Raw genomic sequence first — 23,716 nt, 5'->3', positions numbered from 1 at the left:
CTGTGTTGGATTCTTTATGTAATTAATATATCAGTCAATCATACTGTCAAGGCTCTTGTATGTATTCCAAGAATTGATTTATTATCGCGAGTTTGAAGGGTTCCAGGTTGCCAGGATACGTAGTGAACCATGAGCTAGCTACGTGTTGTGTTCTGCAGAATGTTTCCCGCTAAAGTGGTGGTAAACCTCGTCTCACAGGCACTTCCTACAATGTACTACTTACATATTCTTGAGCAGTAAACTTTATTAGCACAAGAATTTCTACAGATCACGCCCGTATTTTGGATTGCTGGCAGCTGTTTCGAAGATTCCAAGAAAAAAAAATATCCTGGTTTTGTTTATTCTAAATAACGATGATAAGTGAGGGACGGTGATCAGATAACCGCTTTTACGTGAGTGCCAAACAAACAAACCTTCTCTATTTATAGTAGTGCAGCTGCCACGCCATTCAGTGGTTACGGACAGGTTGAATTATTACATTGAAGCCTTCCTCGAATTTTAGTTGTTTTCCCTTGCTCGATCATACACACGGACAGGTGCCGGAGTTCCGAACTTTGTTTTAATATTCAGCAGCAGATTGTTTTGTATCTTTTCAGTGCCAAAAAACTGTTATGGGAAAGATATTGAAACACAATATTTCAAGCTTTGTTTTATTTCCATATTTTACACATTTATTTGGCAGTTTTCATTTTGTAGCATTATGTAAATCGTCACAAAACTTTCTATGTCTCTATAGTCTCTAGTTGTATTTATATTACAGCAAATTATTTATACAAATTGTACAGTAAAACTTATCACAAAATAAGCCTTATAATATGAAAGGTGAAGAAAATCGACCAGTTATTATCTACCAAAGCACAGTAGGTTTACGTATTAATAATTCGTTAGTGTATACGTCGACTAAATCGTTTATCGGAAATAACATGTCGCCTACGTACAAGTTTTCATTTGGACAGTTATTAAGTTAATCTCTAAAAGTCTAGCTCTAGGCGCTTTTTATAAAATCGATGTAGTAGAAAATTTGTGTACAAATATTTCGTAATAACTAAGCGAACTAAGGGCATTTTAGTCCTAATATTAAAACATCGATTTTTGTACAAAAAAGGATAGTCGAGTTGATTCAGTAAGGCACCGGCTAAATCAAATTAGGCACAACTATAATGGGAATAAGTTATGTACCTACTTACTAATATTTTACTCATGAGTATAAAATGCGATCAGCAAGTTTCTTATCGCAGTAAAAGTTAAAACTGTAATATTTCAATTCAGTCGATGCTTTACAGAACATAAAGTGTACCTAAGTTCCGTTTAACTATAGTATCTTAACAACTTGACACATATATACACAAAATCATTAAAAAGTACATATTACGCGACGTTTATAAATGCAGTTACTTCGTGGACATACATACATGTAACTTGGTTCTCCTAATACATAAGATGGCACTAATCAATGTTATGAACTAAAAGTGAGATGTAATTTCTGTTTGATAACAATAAACTTAATATTTAACATTGCGAATTATTTATTGTCTGGTCAGCTTAAGAACTTATTAACAAAAATAAAATTTGCAACAAATAAATTAATGTTTATCACAATTATGACAAATATCAAGAAAGTAATATATATCTCGCTGTGTTTATTACTAGACAAATTAAAGTGAACGTTAATACAGAATTTAATTTGCTGTAACATGCTGAATTTTCTAGGTCATCATCTGAAAAAGGGAAAGATAAATATCAAAACATTTATTCAATTTGAGCAAACCTAAGCTCAGACTCTAATACGATTTATTACTTTGTTACCTAAAAATGAAATTAGATTTTCTATAGCAATTGTTTTCATGCACGAAAGAATATTGTGAATAAAGAAACTAGTATGTTTCGTTATTCATATCTTATCTTTTATTAAATTTTTCATCTTCTAATGGGTGTAACAAAGTTATTTTACTTTTCAAAAATGATATTATAGGATGGAATCGTAAGAACAAAGTGTAACAATAAGTTGTGATTATTTAGATTTTCATTATGTTAACAAGAACATTGCTTGAAAGTTATTGCTTTAACGGGTCATAATTCATATTGCCTACCTACGTACAAACCTTGAAATACTTTATTGTAAGTTTCAAATTAAACCAGGACTTCAAATATAGAACTACCTTGAAAGCTGTCGTTGTTTCGCGAACGCGATTCAAAATTAGACGTGATATCGAGAAGTCTGTTTTTGGAAATTATGTCATACTTCAGTGACGTTTCGTTCTATTCCCGGTCTATTCTAAATTGAAATATTTACCAAAGTCGCTGAGCTGCTCCCCGTACATTTCTCCTTGGAAGTTGGAACTGATTGCGTCGCTACTCTGGATAATTTGCGGTAAGCCTGTTGGGATATTAAAGTTTAAAAATATAATACAGTTGCAGATTAGAAAAGAAATACCTATGTGAATACATCGATATAATAAGAATATATGTCAATGTCTGAATATAAAGTTACCTTTCTTCCTTATAGTTTGATTGTCTAGAATTGTTTTTTGAGTAGTCGTGAATGCAGATGGCGGTGCAGGTATTTCTGTAAAAAATATTATATTTTTATAACATGATAATTATCATTTTAGATTATTTAAGACGTGATTTTATTATAAAAAGCTTGGTACCATTATGTTATTATTCAGCTCTAGTCACTGGTTCCATCAAAATCATCATATTAAGTTCCAGCAAAAATACTTCCAAAGTATTTTTGGCCACAAATGTTTCTTAGAAAAAATCTTACACAATACGTTGTTCAAAGTACCATTATGTTCTTCAAAGTTACCAAAAAAGCTTTACCAATAATTGACAGGCAGTTTTGTGTGATTTTCCCACACTTCCGAATTCCCAAAGATCGTAAAAAAGGCTGTTTGTTTTTACGATTCTTTCAGCGCTTTCAATCGTTCCCTCCGACGGGAGCCGTTTTAAATCAATCTACTAATGTTAAAAAATTACCATCAAGTTTGATGATCCCGTCCGTCTCTCCCAGAGAGTTCTTCGCGATACATTTGTAGAAGCCGAAGTCTTCCTTGGTGATGTTCTTGATCTTCAGCATCATGAACTTGTTGTAGCCACTGTCCATCGGGAATGCTTCGTACTTGCCTCCTATAATTTCCAGTTCTACTTAAATATAAAACCTGTATTCGATATTACGTAACCAGCTTACTTTAGTATTCTCTTTTTGTCTGTAAAAATTTATGAAAATTCTTTTCCAATTAACTATCGTTCCATGGAACTTTAGCTTTTGCAATAAAGTATCCATAAAATAGTTTCGAAGATATCAACTCCAATAACCTATTTAAAAAGTTGTTCTACTTCCAAACTAGAACGCTCAAGCTAGAAAGTTGATACTCGACGAATAACCACTGCAGAGTCAATACAAATGCTCAGTTTCATGCAAAAATACCGGTAGCTACGATACCGTTTAAAGTATGGGATACAGTAAAAAGAAAAATTGCTAACAGTTTTTGATTCAAAATTGTTATTCGACTTATTTATCAATCGGGCAGTTGATCCGAAGTGGAAATAGTGAAGAATTTCATTATACAAGTATTCTCTATTCGCGCATGAATAAGTACATTCGGAACGTATTCGACTACACCTCGTTGCTTGTTCCGATACAAGGGAAACTATTTTCATTATGAAGTCATAAATCAATGATACAATCGAACGATGGCTTACTTGACGGGACGCGTGTTATTTATGCCAATATGATAAATGTACGTATTTGTGTTATGTTCAGAGTTCGATAATATGGCGTTTATTGCTTGTTAGTTAGTGGCTGTGGTTCATCCGTAGTGCTTAAATAAGGCCATTGAAAGTTCATTGAAATACAGCTAGTAAATATACGGAGCACTCGTTTATAATGCATGAAGCTTATTACGTTTTCAACCACGTTCCGTGATTTAGTAGCTGCACTATTTCAACTATTTCTCTAAAAACTGTAAGTTAGTCGCTGTTGTTGCTGTTAACTGGTTTGTATTATGTTAGATATTACATACATAAATCTGAGGACCCATTCTAACTTGTATTGTACAATATTTGATTTGATGGATATCTAGATTTTAGCAAATTACCTACAAAAAGAGCAATAACGGCAAATCAACTTTTAAATCTGAGTGTGTACACAACGAGATTTTTGTAATATACATACATACAGCGTCCGTATCTACTATGTAATCCATTATTTATAACAATTGAACAAATAAACAAAAGCTTTTGTTTTGCCCTAGATTAGATGGGGAGTTTGTGCCTACACATTTGCGGCTTCAGAGAGGGGTCGACAGGTTACGCATATTCTAAAAGTCTCACCGGAAATAATCATGTCCCCACGGTCCGTGGTCCAGTAGTTGATGGAGGAGGGATACGCCTCCGTGTGGCACTCCAGCGTCACGTCCTGACCAATGTACGCGCCCTCCAGCTGATTAGGTATTGACAACATCGGAGGAACTGTTGAAAGAATAATGCGTCAAAAGATTGGATGCTCTGTGGTGGCAAGAAATAAATTATTTAATAGAACATTTTGTTGTAACTTATCTCTTTATGTAAGTAACTAGCTATCTCAACATATTTTGTGCTTTAGTAGGTAGGTAAGTCTAAAATAAATGAAAATATAGTTAAACTTATCTTTGTACCGTTTCTCTTTGACAAGAAGGACAAAGACTTTGTTGTTCCGGAATAACTTTATTTCAATTAAATAAACGGATCAACAACCCATTACTTACAGAAAGTGTCAAAGTTTTACAATTCCTCTTAATTACATAAAATTATTTAGATTAAATTAGAATTCTAACATAGTTAATTACTTAAAAGCTATGCCTTTTTAAAAGGTCCTATTAGTTGAACACGGAAATGTCAGTGTAAATAAGCAATCGTGTTTAATTGACCTCCATTACAACTTAAACCGTGTTTACTAAGCATGTGTAAATCCGATCTATTCTGGGTTTGTAATCATAGCGTGTCAAACAAGCGAAGCGATTCAAACTGGTAGGTAGGCAATCGATAAACACTAGTGTAGACGCCCAAGCTATTACGTCTCTAATAAAACACGGATGACAAACCATTCTGTCTGCTGGTCTAGACTCGTTGGCTTGTCAATTTGTGTCGTTAGTGAGTTCGCTGCTGGAACCTAGGTCCACCAGCGATTTTCTCACATTACAGCAGGTCTATTTAATTCCAAATTCCATTCCAATAGCTTTCTTACTATCAAATATCCATGATAAATCTTTTATTTAAATTCTACTTATACGGCAAAATAATAACCCGCTCAAGTTCTTCTTTAAAAAAATTGAAATACCAAAGCTGAGATTTGATTCCATGTTAACTAGGTACAATCTAATTTTCATAATAAACCTAATCAATATTACCTTGTATGAATAATAGATACACCAGTACCTACAAATTACACGTGTTCGTCTATAATACTCGTACATCAAGTAGGTATATAATAACCAATTAATATCTAGTTTACCTGCTCCGGTACTGCACGTCGGCTACAATTACAAGTAATGTCAGTTCCGTAAGCAGAACAAGGAATACTCACATTGAACCATGAGCATGATCCGTTTGCTAATCGATGGTGGCACCCCATTAGACGCTATACAGAGGTAGGCTCCCATGTGTAATCGAGACACTTTTGTTATTGTCAACGTCTCCCCATCCACTACGCTAACTGTTGACAAAAATTTGCATAAAACTTCTAAATTGGCTTAAATGGAAATAGAAAAGGGGAGTCTACTCTCAAGTGATCTTCGGTCAGGTAGAAAAAATCTGACTGTCGTCAAGCCGAAGTTCCATCAAGACTCAGTCAAATCATGAATGCAAAATAATAACATTTTAAGTGTAGGTAAATGAGGTACGAAACGCGCTACGAAAGATATTCCTTTGCAGTGACGTGTGAACTGCATTATGGAATCTGACGAGAATATTATGTTTTATCTTACGTCATGTACGTGTGTTTCGAGACAACCACGATAAAGCATATTTACAGAATTTCACACTTGCGGATTTCCCGCCGCGGGTACAAATGACGTCAAAAGCCAGGCGACACTGCGTGTACGGACCGAACAGTGTCACCTGCTAGTGGAAAAACCGAGCTTAAAATCTGCCAGTGCGTAAGGAATATCATATTATTATACAAAAACTCATTGTGTTCTTGACTAGAAACTGTAGTAAACTCAAAATGAAATAATCAAATATGATTGATGAATGTCAAACTTGTTGTTTATCATAATAAAATATTGAATTTTTAATGGCACCGGCCATTACACTAGATACAAAATGTTAAACAATATAAAGGTCTTTATGAACTCACTAGTTGAAATTAATGTCATGTTCGTGACGTTAATATGTAATGAGACACGGTGGCTGAAAACTTTTTCAAATTCAATTTGTATTTGTTTTTAAAAGCACAGTCCACTTTACATTAAGTGTTTTCTGCCACAGCTGTGGGAAAGGGCTTTACAACGTTTCTGACTGTACAAAAGAAAAAATGCGACATTGTTTTCTAAAACAACGATTTTAATTAAGACAGAAAATGATTTTATTGAACAACAGCCTACAGGGAAATTATTAATTAATTCTAGCCACAGTTAAAATGTTCACAGTTTTAATGTGTTTCAAATGACAGTTGGAAAGTATATTTTGGAAGTTTACGGGTAATTATTGAATGTGATTCACTCTTAATTTGAGGTTTCTATAATTGCTCGAAGCTTTGTTATTACCATTCATGTTAGATAGCAAACTACAAGCATTCCATTACTATTCCGAAAATAGCTATGTAGATACATTTAATTCAATTCGAGTCAAAGTGAAATTCCGTGTGTAGCGTTGGGCAACGGAGACGATCCCACAAAGCCTGAAAGGCTAAACTAGCTGAACAAGAACATCGAATTAGAAGTTTCAGATGAGTCTGGTGTCATGAAGTGGTTGTGTTTGCTATGTAACTGATAACAACTGAGAGCTCCGGCTAATTTGACTTTTGAAAAACTTTCTCGACTTACATTAGAGACCAAATTCAATAGACTGTTTGGGGCTACAGATTTGTCTACAATATATAATTCGAGTTACGTTAACAGTTCAAGTTTTCATGAATATCCGTTTTTAATGTAACTATCCCTCATTAATGTTAATATTTTAATATGCAAACAATACTTGTAACTTAATTAACGCCCACAATGCTACATGTTTGGCCATTAATTAATAATTAATATTGCCCGTTTTACCTGATTCTCCGTTATAATTAAAATCTTGACCGTCTTCCCGCCTCCACATGACATAGGGTTCAGGGTACCCGGAGGCTCGACAGACCAGCGTGACGTCAGACCCCTCCCGAACCACCATGTCCGTTGATGTCATGTTATCGATGATTGATGGTGGAACTGTGTAAACAAATAAATTGCGTTACTAAGTGTGCGAAATTACACATTTAGGATGAAAGCATTTTAATAGACAAACTATTACCTTTCCAGTTAGTTTTATCAAATTGTCAGCGACTTCTTAATAAGGCCGTACTAATAGACCGTCGAAAATAGAACACACTTATGTAATTCGCAAAGCTTTTTCAATAAATAAAATATTATTTCGTGGAACCTATGACAGTATCAATACTTAAAATCTATGATTTATTTTATGATCTTGTCAACATGTCAATTAGTTGGTGTGCTTGTCCTTAGATTTCTTTAAGCGAAAATTTTCAGAAAAGCTAAAAATAAGTTATAATATCGTTTTTATACTGTCGCGTGTAAGATCAAAACTTACACGAGCGGTGGTGCGTATTTACAGTATATACATGGCTAGTACGCAAGCGTGTGAAACTAGTCGCGAATAGATTGGAATTCACTTTTTATACAAAGTCTTCCGATGTATACAGCAGCAGTACGCAAATACTCGCATATATTTTGTAGTGGCCAAAGTAACTTGCTTTGTTCCATAATATACAGTGCTAGTCCGCATGCAAACTAATCGTGGAATAGGCGCGAAAAACTTTACGATTCCAATCTATTCGCGAGCAGTTGCATGCTGCCATTTTGATTAAAACACAACCTAGCATTTAATGTTAATTTAAATATTAATAATGCTCGTAAATTCAATTTCTTTTTGTATATTTTTTAAACAAGTTGATTTTTTATGGGAAATATAAGTGCAGCCACAAAATTATTTATTGAACACATGATTAAGCTTCTAATTTTACAACATTATTTATACATTGTCATCTAATTTACTAACTGGGCCTCATTTTTAGTATATTACCATTTATAACCTTCAATTAAAAAACATTGTATTAAAAATTAAAGTTAGTGACGAAAACGAATCGCTGCAAAACCGACTCCACGTAGTCTTGTCTGCCCTACCCCAGAGTGCAATTCAAAACCGCGTAGGCGCGGAGGGGCGAGGCGGCCTGCGAGCTGAGCCGCAGGTAGTTTTAACGCTCGCCGCCGCGGCTGAGGCTGGACGGCAGAGCCGGCCAGAAAGCCGAAGCTGCGGTGGTGAGCGTGAAAACCATCTGCGACGATAAGCTCGCATGGGACCGCCGGAGCCCCGCAGCACCGGAGCCGTGACAGAAGCGATGCTTGCTGCATGTTGCTTGCTTACATTTTAAACGTACTGAGTTAAAAAATTAGAATTTAATTAAATATATTTTATGGTGTCATTTAATGGTATTTTAGAAGTTTACTGTTAGAATGCATGCTACAAATTTAGATGCTAAAAAATAACCATCATGCTGAGTTGTATTCAGAGTGGTTTACTTAGAAGATACTAGTGGCTAAGATAGTATTATTTAGATGCTCGTTAATTGTGGCTGACTTAGTAATTTAGAATTCAACATAAATTTTTGGGGGCGAATAATGATATTAAAAAGAAGCCTGTTTAATTAGCACCAATTTTTAATAAACAAACTCAGATTCAAAAGCTTTACCTAATATTAATTTTGCATAGTTAAATTTGACCGTGTATAAATTGGAATGATGCATGTGCACGTCTAAGCTACGAATTATACTCGAGCAGTACGCAATATTCGTGTATACTTTGAAATCACAAATTTAAAAACGGCATTACAAAATATCAGCGAGCAGTTTCCTATGGATGCGTTTTGGCTATGTACACTCTGTAAATACGCAGCGGTGGTCGTTGTACGATAAACTGTTGGAGTATACTCACCCACAACCTGTAGGTATCCCTTCCTGGAGCGCATGGGGTCGGTGTTGACCTGGCACATGTACCAGCCGCGGTCCACCTCCTGCACGTTCTTGATGTGTAAGTACCACGAGCGGTGGTCGTTGTACGATAAACTGTTGGAGTATACTCACCCACAACCTGTAGGTATCCCTTCCTGGAGCGCATGGGGTCGGTGTTGACCTGGCACATGTACCAGCCGCGGTCCACCTCCTGCACGTTCTTGATGTGTAAGTACCACGAGCGGTGGTCGTTGTACGATAAACTGTTGGAGTATACTCACCCACAACCTGTAGGTATCCCTTCCTGGAGCGCATGGGGTCGGTGTTGACCTGGCACATGTACCAGCCGCGGTCCACCTCCTGCACGTTCTTGATGTGTAAGTACCACGAGCGGTGGTCGTTGTACGACAGGCTGATGCGCGCGTTCTGAGTTATTATGTTGTGGTGGATGCTTAGGATGGTTTGCGTATCCATACGCACCCAGGCTACCTACAAATATTTATCGATTTATGGATTTGTACATTTGTGGGTTATTTCCAGGAGAGCTCTCTTGTATAAGCTTCATACATAAAAGACATTGATTGATCGCTATTTATACGATAACTTGGAATTTTTCCGATTGCGTATTCTATAGGATTTATTATCATTTCAGATTCAACTAGTTACTAATTTGATAGGTGTATTGAAAGAGCCTTTTGACTGACTCGTTACAGATTTTCGAATAAAAAGAAAGATTTTATTTTATTTACCTTGAATCCTCTTAGGTTATCCACAACGCACGCAAGCAAGGCGTCCCGTCCAACCGTAACCGTGACATTCGGTATTGGCTCAGCAAACCTCGGATACATAGATTCTGAAAAGAATGGTGCAATAAATACTCTAGTAATGACTTGTAAACATGTTTACTTGTTATAAAAGTTTTAGGAGAAGTAAAAAGAGTCACAAATATGACGAGCGGAGCCGGCGCGTCTGCCGCCGTTCCGACAGTCGCGTCGCGCCAGCCTGGTGGCCAACTCACTTTGATGAAATTATAGGACAGTTTTATGATATTTTGTCATCGGAATTGTGCGCTCTGAGTCACAATTTTCGTGTGAAATATACTGGTACATAAAACATAGCCATAATTGAATTTCATGGCGTGTATTTTGTTGTAAAAAGAATTTACCTATTCGAGGTACTTCTATTTGAAGTACCCAGTGGAGGGCCAGAAAAAGGGTCGAAAAACCAACATTGAATTTCATTATAAACAAGCGGAAAAAAGTACTGAATGAGTAATTATGATCATTTGTCGCAACCGCTTCAACAACAGCATATATCATTGTCTTCCTTCGCTTGCCAAGATAAGTGGCATAAATACCGGGCTACATATAGGTCGAATACATGGCGACCCTAGCAGTAGGGTTGCGTGATTTATACCCGGGCCACCAACGACAAATAGCGGTTTGTCGCTGTATCGCTCTTTCACCGACAAAATAATGTATAAGAAGCACAATGCTAAAAAACATCAATCTAAAGCGGCGACCTTTAAAAAGTTAGCGGTCGCAAAAGGGTCCGTGAGATTTAGATAAACTATGTTATTTGCTAGGATATATGTCACGTGCCTATTTTAAGAATTTCTAGTTTCTTAAAGCAAATAAAGTCGCTTTACTTATTCAATAGTACGTAGGTTGTTTGATTTATCAAATGTTTGTTTGTACTTTATATTCGACGTGTTTTTATATTCAATTAAGTTGATCGTCTGAAATCTGACGGCAATGCGGATAACGCGCCACTTTAATTTCGTTTACTATATTTGTTTGATAGAGCAAATGAAAAGCTTTAAAGTTCAGACTGTATAAATTAAATTAATTGATTTATTTTATGATCGGTGAACTATGACAGGATTTGAAATTCATTTGTACAATTATTTGAAGAATACATAACACGATTCATGTAATAAAATCCCAGTTTAATGAAAAAGAAAATGCTTTATTTAAGTCACTATATTTCTATGTTTTTATCTTAACAATACCTAAAGGGTTAGGGAGTTCGGATAGGCAGTTGCTAAATGTAAAAAAATCGTCTGCATGCATTCAGTTGGATTGGAAGCCGACCTCAACATACCTAGTTATTGTGGAAAAGGTCGGTGCTATTTCTGTATTTTAGTATCGTCACGCCACGTCATGAAAGGTAAGTCATGCCTATAGTGATTTCTTGCAATTTTTAAGTAATTTCTTGCAATTTTTTAAGTCGTGTTTAATGCGTAGGATAGAATTTGACTCGGCTCCGTCTTCATCAACTACATAACTCTGTAGGTATGTATAGTTGAGAGGTAAATATCTGAATGTCTATCAACGTTCACACATAATACATAGCCTATTTGATGGATGTAAACTGTAATAAGAAACCAAGCGTCAAACGTCAAAGCTTGTTACATAACCTAGCTCGCCGATAGGTTTCCTCATGGCACGTTAGACGCCGATCACTCGAACATGAGCAAACAGGCTTACATTCCTAATCCCCAATGTTGTTCACGCCTGGACCAGCTTACAGTATTAACGTCAATATTCTATCAATCTTAGAATTAAAAAATACGCAAGAACGCTTGTAGGTAGATTGATCGAAGGTATCTAGGAGTCAACCAAATGAGGTCGTGATTTAAGAACCTTGAAGCACCTATTTCTTGAAGTATCTCACTTAACCTCAAGCTTATATCATTAAGAAAATTGCTATCAATCTAGTGACCTACCTAGACTTTTATGTGTTAATCTGCTGAATAAATACTTATATTGCAAGAATTTCCAATGCAATGAGAGTACAATTTATTTTTACGCTTAATTTAGACTTATGGAAGTGAGCGTGGTTTTAACGTTCGATAACAGTGTCCTATTAAACTGCATTTATTTTGCGTTACATTTAAGTTTATCACAACGTGTTATCATTTTCAACTCAAAAGGTTATCGAGCGAAGTTCGGTCAGGGACCAGGGATTTCCAACTCACTGAACAAGCATGTGATTTTGTTTCCGCAAATAAATTTTATATTGCTTGGTGCACCTTTCACTCTTCAAAACACCAGCTTTAAGATTAAAAGGAGTACTTAATGCTTCTCATATAATCGCCCTGAGTATACAAGATTTTCGTTATAAAAATGAATGAAAAATTAAATTTGAATTTTCTTTCCACTAATTTTCTCCGCGAATGGATTAAGATAACGAGCATTAATTTAGCAAAGTTGTGATGATGAAAACACGGTTTTAAAGCTAGTAATACACTGGTGCAGTGAATAAAACAAGACAAGACTCTGTAAGTAAACCGAAGACATTTAAATTGTAAATCTATCTGCAACGAAGAAACTTAATATTGTCCTTTGACTCACCAACAAACAATGATACTGAGTAGAAGAAAACAATGTTGTTTTCACAATCCAGCTTCAGTCAAACTAGTTTTTTACTTGGAATAATTAATGGCTGAGTTAAATAGGATTGGTTTAGTCACACTGTGCGTCATATTGAATTGACATTATAATGGCGTCCAAGGCCGATTACGGACACGGCGGCTGTTCTCATGAATGGAGATCAGTCACGAGTATTTTCGCATACGCAAGTGCACCCACTATTATCACTCTCATAGCCAAATAGGGCGGCACGACCGAATAGAGATCAGGCGCAGGACCGACATTTACGTGCTCTCCGATGCACGGGTGTATCAATCGTCAACTCACAGACTGCTTTGTGAAAGTTTCAAAAAATCCACAAAGCGATTTCAGCCCGACCCGGGAATCGAACCCGAGACCCCGTGACCACTAGACCAACGAGGCAGTCGTGAATTGACATCACTACTGTTGGTGAGCCCACGGCCTTACAGTCCTGATGGTCAGAGCATTACGAACCACTTAACGGATTGTTCCGTCTTCAAAAAAGAGAGAAGTATTTAGTGCATTTAGTTTTAAGTGATCACAAATGGTCCGATTATGTAATTTTGTCTCTAACTAAACCATTTTGTATTTTTTATTTCAATCATTTGTAGACTGAAGATAATTTAATTAAAATTAAATAATTAGGTACATACGCTGAGCTCACTTTCAAGTTTCAGATTATCAAATTTTTATAATTTCAATAACCCATAGTAGGTACTAACGAAAACTTGGGTAATGAAGGCTCATGCCCAGAAGAGGGACAGTACGAGATAAACTAATTTATAGAAATTGAGTATATTGCAAAAAGAAAGTATTTTGAAAAGAATCAAACAAAGCAGATAACTTTTCTTACACAGGTAAATAATGTGTCCTCAACAATGTTCTCTATTTGTCGATAATATTTACAAATAAAACACTTACCATCGGGAACTTCTATAGGTGCTACAGACACTACATTTTGCCCGGTAGGTAATTCCCGACCTGTAATTAGAACATCATTGTAATATTCTCTTTGTAATCTTTTAACCTCAACGGCAAAATACATGATAATGCAAATCATATTATTGTAGATAATGCGTATGAATCTTGTTATATTTGGTTTCTATTCATACTTATTTATATTTCCATTCCAAATAGTACCAACAAAATTAATGTTTGACGAACAATTTGTATCATTAAATGACAACATGTTCAGAAAGTTGACTATCATTATAATCATTTTGACAACAATTTTCTAAGTAAACTTTAAATGTCACCGCGTCGTTTTATGTTATTTGTGTCAAGCCAGTGACTTTACCACAGTCATTAGACCTTTAAATAGCTACAATAGTCATGCATTATAAAGTACGTTCTTAGATTCAACCTCCTGCAGTTTAAAGAAATAAAATGTTTCAGTCGACGCGGTACATTAACCAGGCACTTCACTCACGAACCATGTATTCTTACAAGACAAGACCAAAAAGACTTTGAAAAAGCTTCTAGACAAGTCGTAAATTATATAAAAAAGGTTCTAACATATCCTTGGAAGTTGCCCCATTTTTGTCCCGACAGAAGAACTTTAACAAATTAAAGAACGATTGTGGTTTAAGTGGTACCGATACTGGGCAGTTACTGCAATTATAGTGTAGTAATTTTGTAGTTTAATTAAATGAAAACTATAGCAGGGCGGATAAAAGTTTTAATTGTACATACGTAGCCTATAATTGAGTTACATGCGTGTCTGTTAAATCGGTTACTAGGCGGAATGGCGTCCTCTGCCGTACAATAGTTGGGCGGAAAATTGAAACAAGTTTGCACTGCACTGGCGCTATAATGAGAAAAGCTTGATTATTTTTTGTAACACCACAAGTACACCCCATTTTCATAGTGCAAGTTTTTGTAACCCAAAATGTTATTAAGTTAAAAGATAAAATGTTAAAAGTCTTCTACACTGATACTGTTGCTATTTTTGAAGACTAAATACATATGTATAGGACTGAAAATTTAAGCTACTACACAATTTGACCAGATTTATAAAGATACCATCAAGCTTTGAATGATATTGAAAATTCTGCATCTTGCATGTGATGCTAATCTTTAGTTAACGAATTCATAAACATGAACACTTTTAGCTTAGTTTTTACTAACTTACTAATTGCAAAAAACGCACAAAACTATTGCTAAAATGATTGAGCACTCCACTCTAAATAATAACAATGATAAATCAGAACATTAGGTCTCATTAATAAGAATTTAATCAACGATGAATAACGATGTGTTCGCAAACACATTATTCGACATTTCAACTTAAATAATTCATTTAATTTACTCTGACATTATATCAATGTCAATACTATGTATTAAATCCGAACATTTGAATATTGAATCGTTTATTACATTTGGCATTATAACTAGGCTGCCAGACTTTATTATACAGTCTAGGTATGTTTAACGAAGCACGTAGATATCTGTTTCAAAATGTGACTTCTTTTTAAATATGTACGCTCATAGCCCTTTTTAGATATGTATTTTCTGAGCTATGTATAATCAGGAGACATTAGACAATATTAATATTGTAAGGACTTGATACGACCAATTTGTATTATTCTTTTTCTTAAATTTAGAAGATTAGAATAAGAGAAAAATTACAGTAAAAATTGCATAAATATTTATTTATCATGTAATGATAGTAAACTAAATTGGTACAACAATAACGTTATTCAATAGATAACGTTATGCTGATGACCATATTTTAATGCAAATAATAATCTTTAGAATCGTTTATCGTGATTGATGATCACGATTTGCACAATATTTTAGCAACAACTACAAATGACATCGTAATTGTTCTTCATAAAGTCTAAATTTGCCCGTTTAAATTAAGTAAGCTGAAGAAATAAGCTGACTAATGGTTAGTGCCATCATTAGCCATAGAGCCCTAATTGTGGCCGCGATGATAAATAGACCACTCCGTTTCCCCTCACTAATAATAATAATCACTTACTCCGTTCTGTTTTTGCACGAAAACTTTATATTCCGTTAGTTCAAAGCTTCAGGTATTATTTATAATCAGATTTTTGTTTTTCAGAGTTGTGTGGTGGTTGAGTGTCAATTAAATTCCGCAATATGGTATTTCTCTCTAACGAAAACGAACCGTGTCCACACTAGAGCGCATAGTTTTAACTCGTTAAAGCCGTTATGGTCCGTTTTTGTCGCAGATTGTCAATTTATACACAAAACTTTCCACAGAGTACACTTTCCAGCGGAAATATGATAGCCATTTCTTTTCACAAAGAGTAACCTATGTTTGAATGCAAACAAATAAAAACGGACTGCCGAAAATGGATCGACGAAATACTTCTTTATATAGGTGCATTTGCTTCTGAATATAGATTTATGAGTGCTGGCTTAATTATTCCAGTAACACTACGGGCCATTAAACTGAGATAGATTTTTGTCGGGTAGTATGGTATTATATGGCATTACGTCTAGCGTTGACAGGCCCACTCCGTAGCGACGACAGGATTGTTCCATTATCGACGGGGGATGAATAATTGACACTGTCGAGTGAGCTCAGTGGATGCGGCGTGCTATCGATAATGTTACATATAGTGTTTGACACGTGTTACTCCCTATTTTTATGAGATGATTTAATTGCGCGTGTAATGGAGTTATGGCAGTAATGTGTTTTTGGTAAGTGCAGATAATGCAGGTTCCGGTTGAATTATTTAACTACGTTTTAAAGCGCTGAGATTAATATTGTGGTAAAATTAACGAAGTTGTGAATTGATGCATGTTTTGCTTTTTCCAATAATGACTGAAATAATTATACGAAAGTTAACACTTGTTCTGTAGGCAATATTCGTAGTAACAGCACGTAGCTTAATTTAAACGCAACCGAATAATTCGTTGCCAAAATTGTGGCCAACTTCATCGTAACAATCTGGCCTTAATATAAATTAAACATGGCCAATGTACGAATATAGTTTCGTAGATCCAAGTGTGGGGATGGTCGCAACTTCTCAAGCCCCGTTGACACGGGGTCATAGTGAGGGTAAACATGCCGCTTCCAGCCCAATTGCCAACTTACCCATAAGTGGATTGAATTCAGAAGTCGCCCCTTTCATATTTGAACTAACAGCATACGTACATTAAGACTAATTTATTTGAGAGCGGTTCTGGATCTTGATTTTGTATATTTGACGTCTTCGCTTCTTAGAACTTGGATTTGGGGATTCTGTCTTCGAAACTGTATTTAGGTACTCAGTGTATGTCACTAAACTTAATGTCAAATTGGTAGATAAGCAAGTGTAGCAATATTGCAAATCATGGTGAAAATGTATAGGTATTATGCAGTACTGTTTTTTATATTACTTGATTTTGTTTGCGACTTTGTGTTCTACTATGTTTACACAATTATTAAAGAGGCGACGAAATAAATATTTAACGAATAAAAGTAAATACATATTATATAACATGTATGTATATACATTTTATTGTAATTACAAAATAATTTATTTATTTACAATAACACCAACTTTCTTGGAGCATAGCATCATAACAATACGTACTCGGCAAAGCTCTCATACGAGTGTATTAGTAAAAGATTTCCATTGAATAAAACCGTGTTCCCTGCACTAATAAATACCGATCGTGTGTAGCAGCTGCCGTGAAACGTTCATTAGGAATATACGTTTACTACAAGGTACTTTAAGTGCATTTAAACTGCTCTCTACTTGTATTCTTTGTAATTGTGTTCAATTGAAAAATCTAGCACTTATACATACATACATAATTATTTTAATCGTATATAGAATAACAATTTATTTCCAAGAATACTTTTTAACACGCTTATTATTTTCAAAGCGTACCTATAGATACCCTGATATATTTTGTTACGAAAATTAAAATAAGCCTAAAATAGCTAGACCGAGGTCGTTTGTTAGACATAGTCTTTTGTATTTTATTTTGTGCCTTTGAGGGTTAATATCCTAATGTTGTACAAAATTATCTAATTCCTAGAATTATTTATCTAGCAGTGTTTTAAGTTGTGAACTTCGTTAAAGTAACATAATTAAATTTTTAAGATGCATTCATTAATGACAATGTAATAAAAATCTTGACGAAGAAACCGCTAAAAGTAAAGTAAACTAAGATAATAATTTAAAGAGACGCTGGCTATTACAAAGAACTGATTTATGAAAAAAGTTCTACAACCTTAAAACCAATTTAGTAAAAGTTTTTTGCATTACGTTAAGCTAGAAAACGAGCAATTCCAGTTTCTGTTATTTTATTTAATAAAAATAATAAGAAGTCAGATAACCCATTTCTTTGAGACCGCCACGAACGCTATTTTAGAATAAAACTTATAATGCTCTAGTTTCTTAAAAAAGGTTACGGAAGAAGATAAGTTTAAAGTTGTTTTGCTTTACGTTCGTCCTGTTTTGAAAAATTTTATTTGTTTTTTTTAAGGGTTGTTTTACGTATTTCTCCCACGTAATTTTCAGAAGATCTTCCGTGTTTGACCGCATTTTTATGTTTAAAATTTCCAGCCTCCGCGGGCGTCACTTTGAAACGCGTCAATTCAATAAACTGAATGTTCTACAGAATAACAATTATTATTACGTTCCAGTTTTCTATTCACTTCGTTTTCAATCTTTGTTTTATAATTTGCTTTGAAGAAGGAACATCAAGCAGAAGAGGATCAACGCTTTTAAATTTATTGTTATTAAAAGTTAAATAACGACATAAATAGATTTCCAAGTTACTGAGCGAGAAAAATTTGATTAACGTGAAATTATTTTCTAGAGTACGCCAGTGTTAATGTTTGAGTAAGATCTCTCAACGTTTCTTCTCTCAACTTAAATACGCCTTATTCGTTTAAACTAGCTAACTTTAAAGTTCATTGATTTAGTTTAGAAATAAAACATTTAAGTTTTCGTTTGGTAAAGTTTCAAGAAACTAATATTGAAAATAAAAGATACAAAAACTTACAAAATTAAAACGTATAAGTACGTAATGCGTAAAAACTGGATACTTTAATTAAATAATGATAATTGTGTACATATAAACGCTGAACTCTTACGACCCCCTATTATAATTGCACGACGCGCTGCAAATTACCAATTCAGTATGTTTTTTAATTGGTGATCTTTTTAGTGTGAATACCATTTCACGTTATCACAAGTGAAAAACCAACGGTGTTTATTTGCTCGAAAGCTTTTAGAGCTAAACGGTGCATGCGAATTATTTGAGAGTGCACACATGTGCCTATGTGTGTTTAGTCAACATCGTTTGGGAGTAAATGCTCCTATTAGGGAGGCGAAAAAGCGAGCTCCGCGCGATCTACGATAACTTGTGACGTCAGACATTAGTCAACGTATTTACATTGACAAAAAACATCGATAAAATCACGTTGCTCAGAAGATGTCCACGGAAATCCGGCGATGCGTCACCGTCGCTGTCCCCGGTACATTTTGTTTGTGATTTTTCCCCTTGTTAACTGAATAACTCGATGTTATGGCTACGTCTTTCGACCCTCCGAACATATCTACTTGGCGTAGCTTAGCAATCGCGGATACTCAAAAAGAGACGGTTTAGTTGTATTTTTATAACTGAGAAATCGAAAGTCGGGGTCCGTGTAAGTCTCTGGGATAAGGGTCATCGAGACATGTAATTCTTTGAGCTCATTTCCTTATTTCCTTACGATGTTTCCACTTCATATGTGATTATTGGAAACGCTTTATTATTTATCAATATGTAATTACGTATTCTAACTAATAGATGATAGAAAGTTTTTCAATAAGCGATTTGCTGGCCGTTTGTACATATTTCCCGGAACAATTTATGATGCTTGTTTAGATTTTGTACAGAGCTCTAATGTAGGTTACAATGAATATTAGATGGTTTTAATTATGTCTCGAAGGTAATAACGGACGTGGATCACTAAATGCCCGATTGGCCTAAATGAAATAAATACTTCTATCAAAATAATGACGGGTTCAATAATTGACTTGTTATGAGGCGTTGTTGTCGTTTATAACCTAGCGCTACATTTGTATTAATTACATAATTATATTTTTATGTCGGTTTCGTTCAGTAACAACTTATAAATAATCTAATATTTTATCAATAGGTATGGTTGACTAAAAATAACTGTCATAATTCTATAGTAACTCTTTTGTATAAAAATTCAAGATAGTCTTTGAGTACAACGACTTGAAGAAAAAACAACATCGTTTCGAGAAGAGCACTTGTGTCCAAGGAACGTTGCATTACAAGACCGGGGCGAGATACAAAACAAACAGGAAAATACTTATGATATTACTCTAGAACCTTCATCTTACTTTCTCAAAAGCAAAAAAATATTTCCTTAACAAGCCCATCGTGTTTTTGAGGAAGCTTAACTTCAAAATTCAATTTTTTAAAAGCAATATCAATATTGAAAATAACAATTTAAACACAAACATATCTTTGCTCTGACAAATTTAAAAAAATATAATCTTTGATGTTATAAAAATATTATTTTTTTTAAGAACAAAGTTATAAAAGTTTTGAAAGAGTTCTATCTTGTAAAGTAAGTTAACCATCAATACTCTAGTTCCGCAATAGTAAAACTTAACTCATATTTTACACAAAAGTTTTTACAAGTTGCCGGCGAACTCAATAAAAATGCTAATTGCACTATCAACTCACCTGTGGTAGTGCAGCAACCAGTCAATAACTCTATCCATATAACACAATATAAATGTATAAAAGGAGTCATTTTGTCCGAGTCACATTAGATGATTGTCCTTTTTATAGTCGCGTGGTTCACCTGTGTTGTTGCGTTCGTACGCGTGCGGGGAGCGGCTGGGCGGCGGCGAAGCGTCCCATCGCTGGGCGGGCTGCGGAGGTACTGCCGCGGGGCGCCACTCCGCCGCGCTAACTACCCCAGCCGGATAAACAAGCCCGAGAAAACCGGGAACAGGCAGACAAGCCGTCTCGCTAGCCTTTATCGCCGCGACTGACTAACAGCATAATAAAATAAGACAAAAGACGAATAACCAAAGAACAAGCCGAGCGCGGATTTCATTCCGATGTGAATCATCAAATTAAATCGGTAACAGATAAACTTGGAGTTCTATCTGCGGCAACAATTTTGTTATAAGAAAACAATGTCTGCTGTCAAACTTTGAACCGTTGGTCGTTAAGACAATTTGAACAATTAAAACCATTAAGGCTAACTTTGAAATAATAACCTAGTATTTGTTTTCTTGGTGAACTATTCTGGGTTTATAAATTAACTACTCTGCTCTAAATTTTAATGAAACCAAGTTACTTAAGTACGGGTACATAACATGCATTGACTGTAATATCTGCTATATGCATACTCTATTACCCAAGAAATTCACATAAGTTTGTTAATGTCTCGTAGCGAATCCACCGCAAGACATACAATAAAACCACTCAAGTCATAATCACGCATTACTAAACATCTGAATCAGCGAGCATCTCGTATAATATTACAATAACTGGTGTCTGAGGGCAGAATGTGCAGTGTTATGGCCGTATCGAGCTCTTGGAGAGTGTCCCGACATCGCAGACACTCCAGCCACGAGACCACTGCATCGCAATAATGTTGTTCTTAAGTGTAACTGGCCCCTTATACTGTGCCCCGAGCTTGTCACGGAGAACGAAAATATCGGGGTTATCAAGAGCGACAGAGCGTTCAACAATAATATTTTGCAACAGAAGATAAAATTATTCTACATTATTTTTTTAATGGCATATCAGTTTTTGTACACGCATTTGTGAGTAGTGTTTGATATGATAGTACTATTTTTATTTTCATTCTTATTTAGGAATTAAACGTTCCAGATAAAAGTTCTCAACATTTTTTATTGCCGCCTATCTTGTACTATCTACATAAAAGAGTCCAACGTAATAATTAAGATTTTAGGAGAAACTGTTACGTAAAACCTGACAGTTTCCTTACACTAAATGTCGGAACGTGCGCCAAAAGTTGTGCAAAAACTAAAAATGGGCTAATTGCTTAATTAGAAACAAAGTTGAACATTCAGGAAATCAACCTCGAATAATGGACTGGGGAATGCAGATACCCCAAACTTTTGGAACAGCTCGCGCTCATATAGGCCCAAATAAAGAACCCGCAAGTTGACTGCTGGTTTTGGCCGCAAAATACCACCCAAAAAGAGCACGTCCTATATTGACACGCTTTGACGCAGAGAAGTTGGATGGTGGAATAAAAACTGTAGTTCGCTATTCTGCGGTTCGTTCATAGGTAAATAGAAGCTGCTTTTAAATTGAGTGCTAAAATAAAACTAGGAAGGTAATGGAATGAGCTAAATTGGTATTTTAGTAATGATGTGTTGCGCGGTTGTTAGTAAATTGAGTATGTGCAGTACGTGGCATGGTCGTTCAACAAACGTCAATCACACTTCAGTCGCCGTGAATCCTGCCATTGACTGGCGAGGCTCTGTCGATCGACAGATGATCATTGAGCTTGTAAGCCTAAACACTAGTACGCCTGCTTACCTGGCTTGTCAAAGCTAAGTACAACTATGATAGATACGAGTGAACGACAAACAAAGGCTGTAATTAATTATCTTAATTGGCATTTTATTTTTATAATAAATTCGCGAATATTTGCAAACACCCCAATATACTAAAATTAATTCGACGAAGTTCATTGACTGCAAAATATGCTTAAATAAATACACAGTTTAGTTTCTAATTAATTAGACATTTCTGAGAAACTTACGTAGGTATCTTCACAGGTACATGCATAAATATCAATAGATTCTAATATCGATAATTAATAATTGACAGTTGCTTAATTATAGGATATTAATTAACTGCTCTTATCAAAGGATCAATGGGATCAATTAGTTTTTACACGTTATAAAATTTCTTTTAAAATTTCAATATATCTACACTGCCCGCAGATTGACGTGCGCAAATTATAAAAATACGTATCAGATCCCGAAGATTTTACACATTGAGTTTCATAAAAATTGGGTCACACATTTTTTCATTACCTTGTGCCGATATTTCTCAACTTGTATAATTTTGTGCATATACCATGTACCTACACAATATCGGGAATAAGTAACAAAGTGAAAAGATGCTTCGTAGCTGGAAGTAGGTTAGTCAGGAAACCGATATTCATTGTACTGAAATTGAATCACCAAGCTATGACCACTTATCTATAGGTTTATGTACCTAAATGCTCTCCGCAACAATGGTCTTAGTAAATGACCAAAGTACTGTGTTGGATCGGCAGCAGAATCTGTATACACTCCAGATATTACATGAACACCGGTATATATAAGATAATTGAGATATTTTTTTTTTTATCGACGTAAAATCATCAAATGACCCCTCCCGCTGTGGGTTAGCAGCGGTGAGGGAGTGTCAGACTCTTACTGACTAAAATCGTCGTGTTCCGTCATAGGCCTTTTATGTACCAGGGCCGCGGTATCTCTTTCGAACAACCCGCAGCCCCGGCAGGCCTTGGCCCTGCTGGGCCCCGCTGGGGTTGCTGACGTCTCTTTGAGGAGCGCGTGGAACAACGCGCGCCGTCGACACGGGTCTGTCGTCTAGGAAGACAGAGGGACGATGAGCCACCCGAACTCACCGCCCACAGACCCACGCCTACGGTGGCCGGGAGTCATCTCGCGACACCCGGCGCCCATGGTGTCTACCTGGTCCAGCGCGGCGGCCGGGATGAGAGGTGCGGACTCTCTGGCGTTCCGCCTCCTCCTTCTCGAGCATGACCGCTTCGCAGAAGGAGGCGACGGCATCCCATTCCCTCGCCCCGGACCATGGCCTGAACCAGGGCCGGACGCGAGAGGTCGCCGCCGCCCAGAGCCTCGACGAGGACCCGGCGGTGCCCTTCCATGCGGGGCACACCTGGACTGTGTGGTCCACCGTGTCCTCGGGGCTGTCCGCACAATGGTGACACCCGGCGCCTCCTCACGACCGATGCGGTGCAGGTACCTCCCGAAACAACCGTGTCCGGTGAGGACCTGCGTCATGCGGTACGTGAGGGCGCCGTGACTCCTCCCGAGCCACTCCTCAAAGAGGGACTTACCGCCACGATGGTGGCGTGCCCTGCACTGGGTTGCGATAGTCGCTCCT

The 23,716-nt window shown here is 36.1% G+C and overlaps 1 protein-coding gene across 1 annotated transcript; it reads right to left on the bottom strand.

Annotated features, from left to right (window-relative positions):
• Positions 1 to 636: 636 nt before the first annotated feature.
• LOC110380709 (lachesin) lies at positions 637 to 20,603 on the bottom strand. Its single transcript, XM_049837018.2, has 11 exons — positions 20,270 to 20,603; positions 13,517 to 13,576; positions 9,950 to 10,053; positions 9,482 to 9,689; positions 7,248 to 7,403; positions 5,567 to 5,695; positions 4,336 to 4,473; positions 2,980 to 3,144; positions 2,492 to 2,566; positions 2,294 to 2,377; positions 637 to 1,718 (listed from the first exon to the last, which is right to left on the bottom strand). The coding sequence occupies exons 1-11, from the start codon at positions 20,337 to 20,339 to the stop codon at positions 1,612 to 1,614; spliced, it is 1,296 nt and encodes a 431-aa protein (XP_049692975.2). The 5' UTR covers positions 20,340 to 20,603; the 3' UTR covers positions 637 to 1,611.
• Between the last annotated feature and the right edge of the window lie 3,113 nt (positions 20,604 to 23,716).

Source organism: Helicoverpa armigera, chromosome 14, assembly GCF_030705265.1.
Source record: "Helicoverpa armigera isolate CAAS_96S chromosome 14, ASM3070526v1, whole genome shotgun sequence".
In the NCBI taxonomy this organism is placed as follows: Eukaryota; Metazoa; Arthropoda; class Insecta; order Lepidoptera; family Noctuidae; genus Helicoverpa; species Helicoverpa armigera.
The sequence above is the reverse complement of the archived record's forward strand: the minus strand, read 5'-3'. Positions and strand labels throughout refer to the sequence as shown.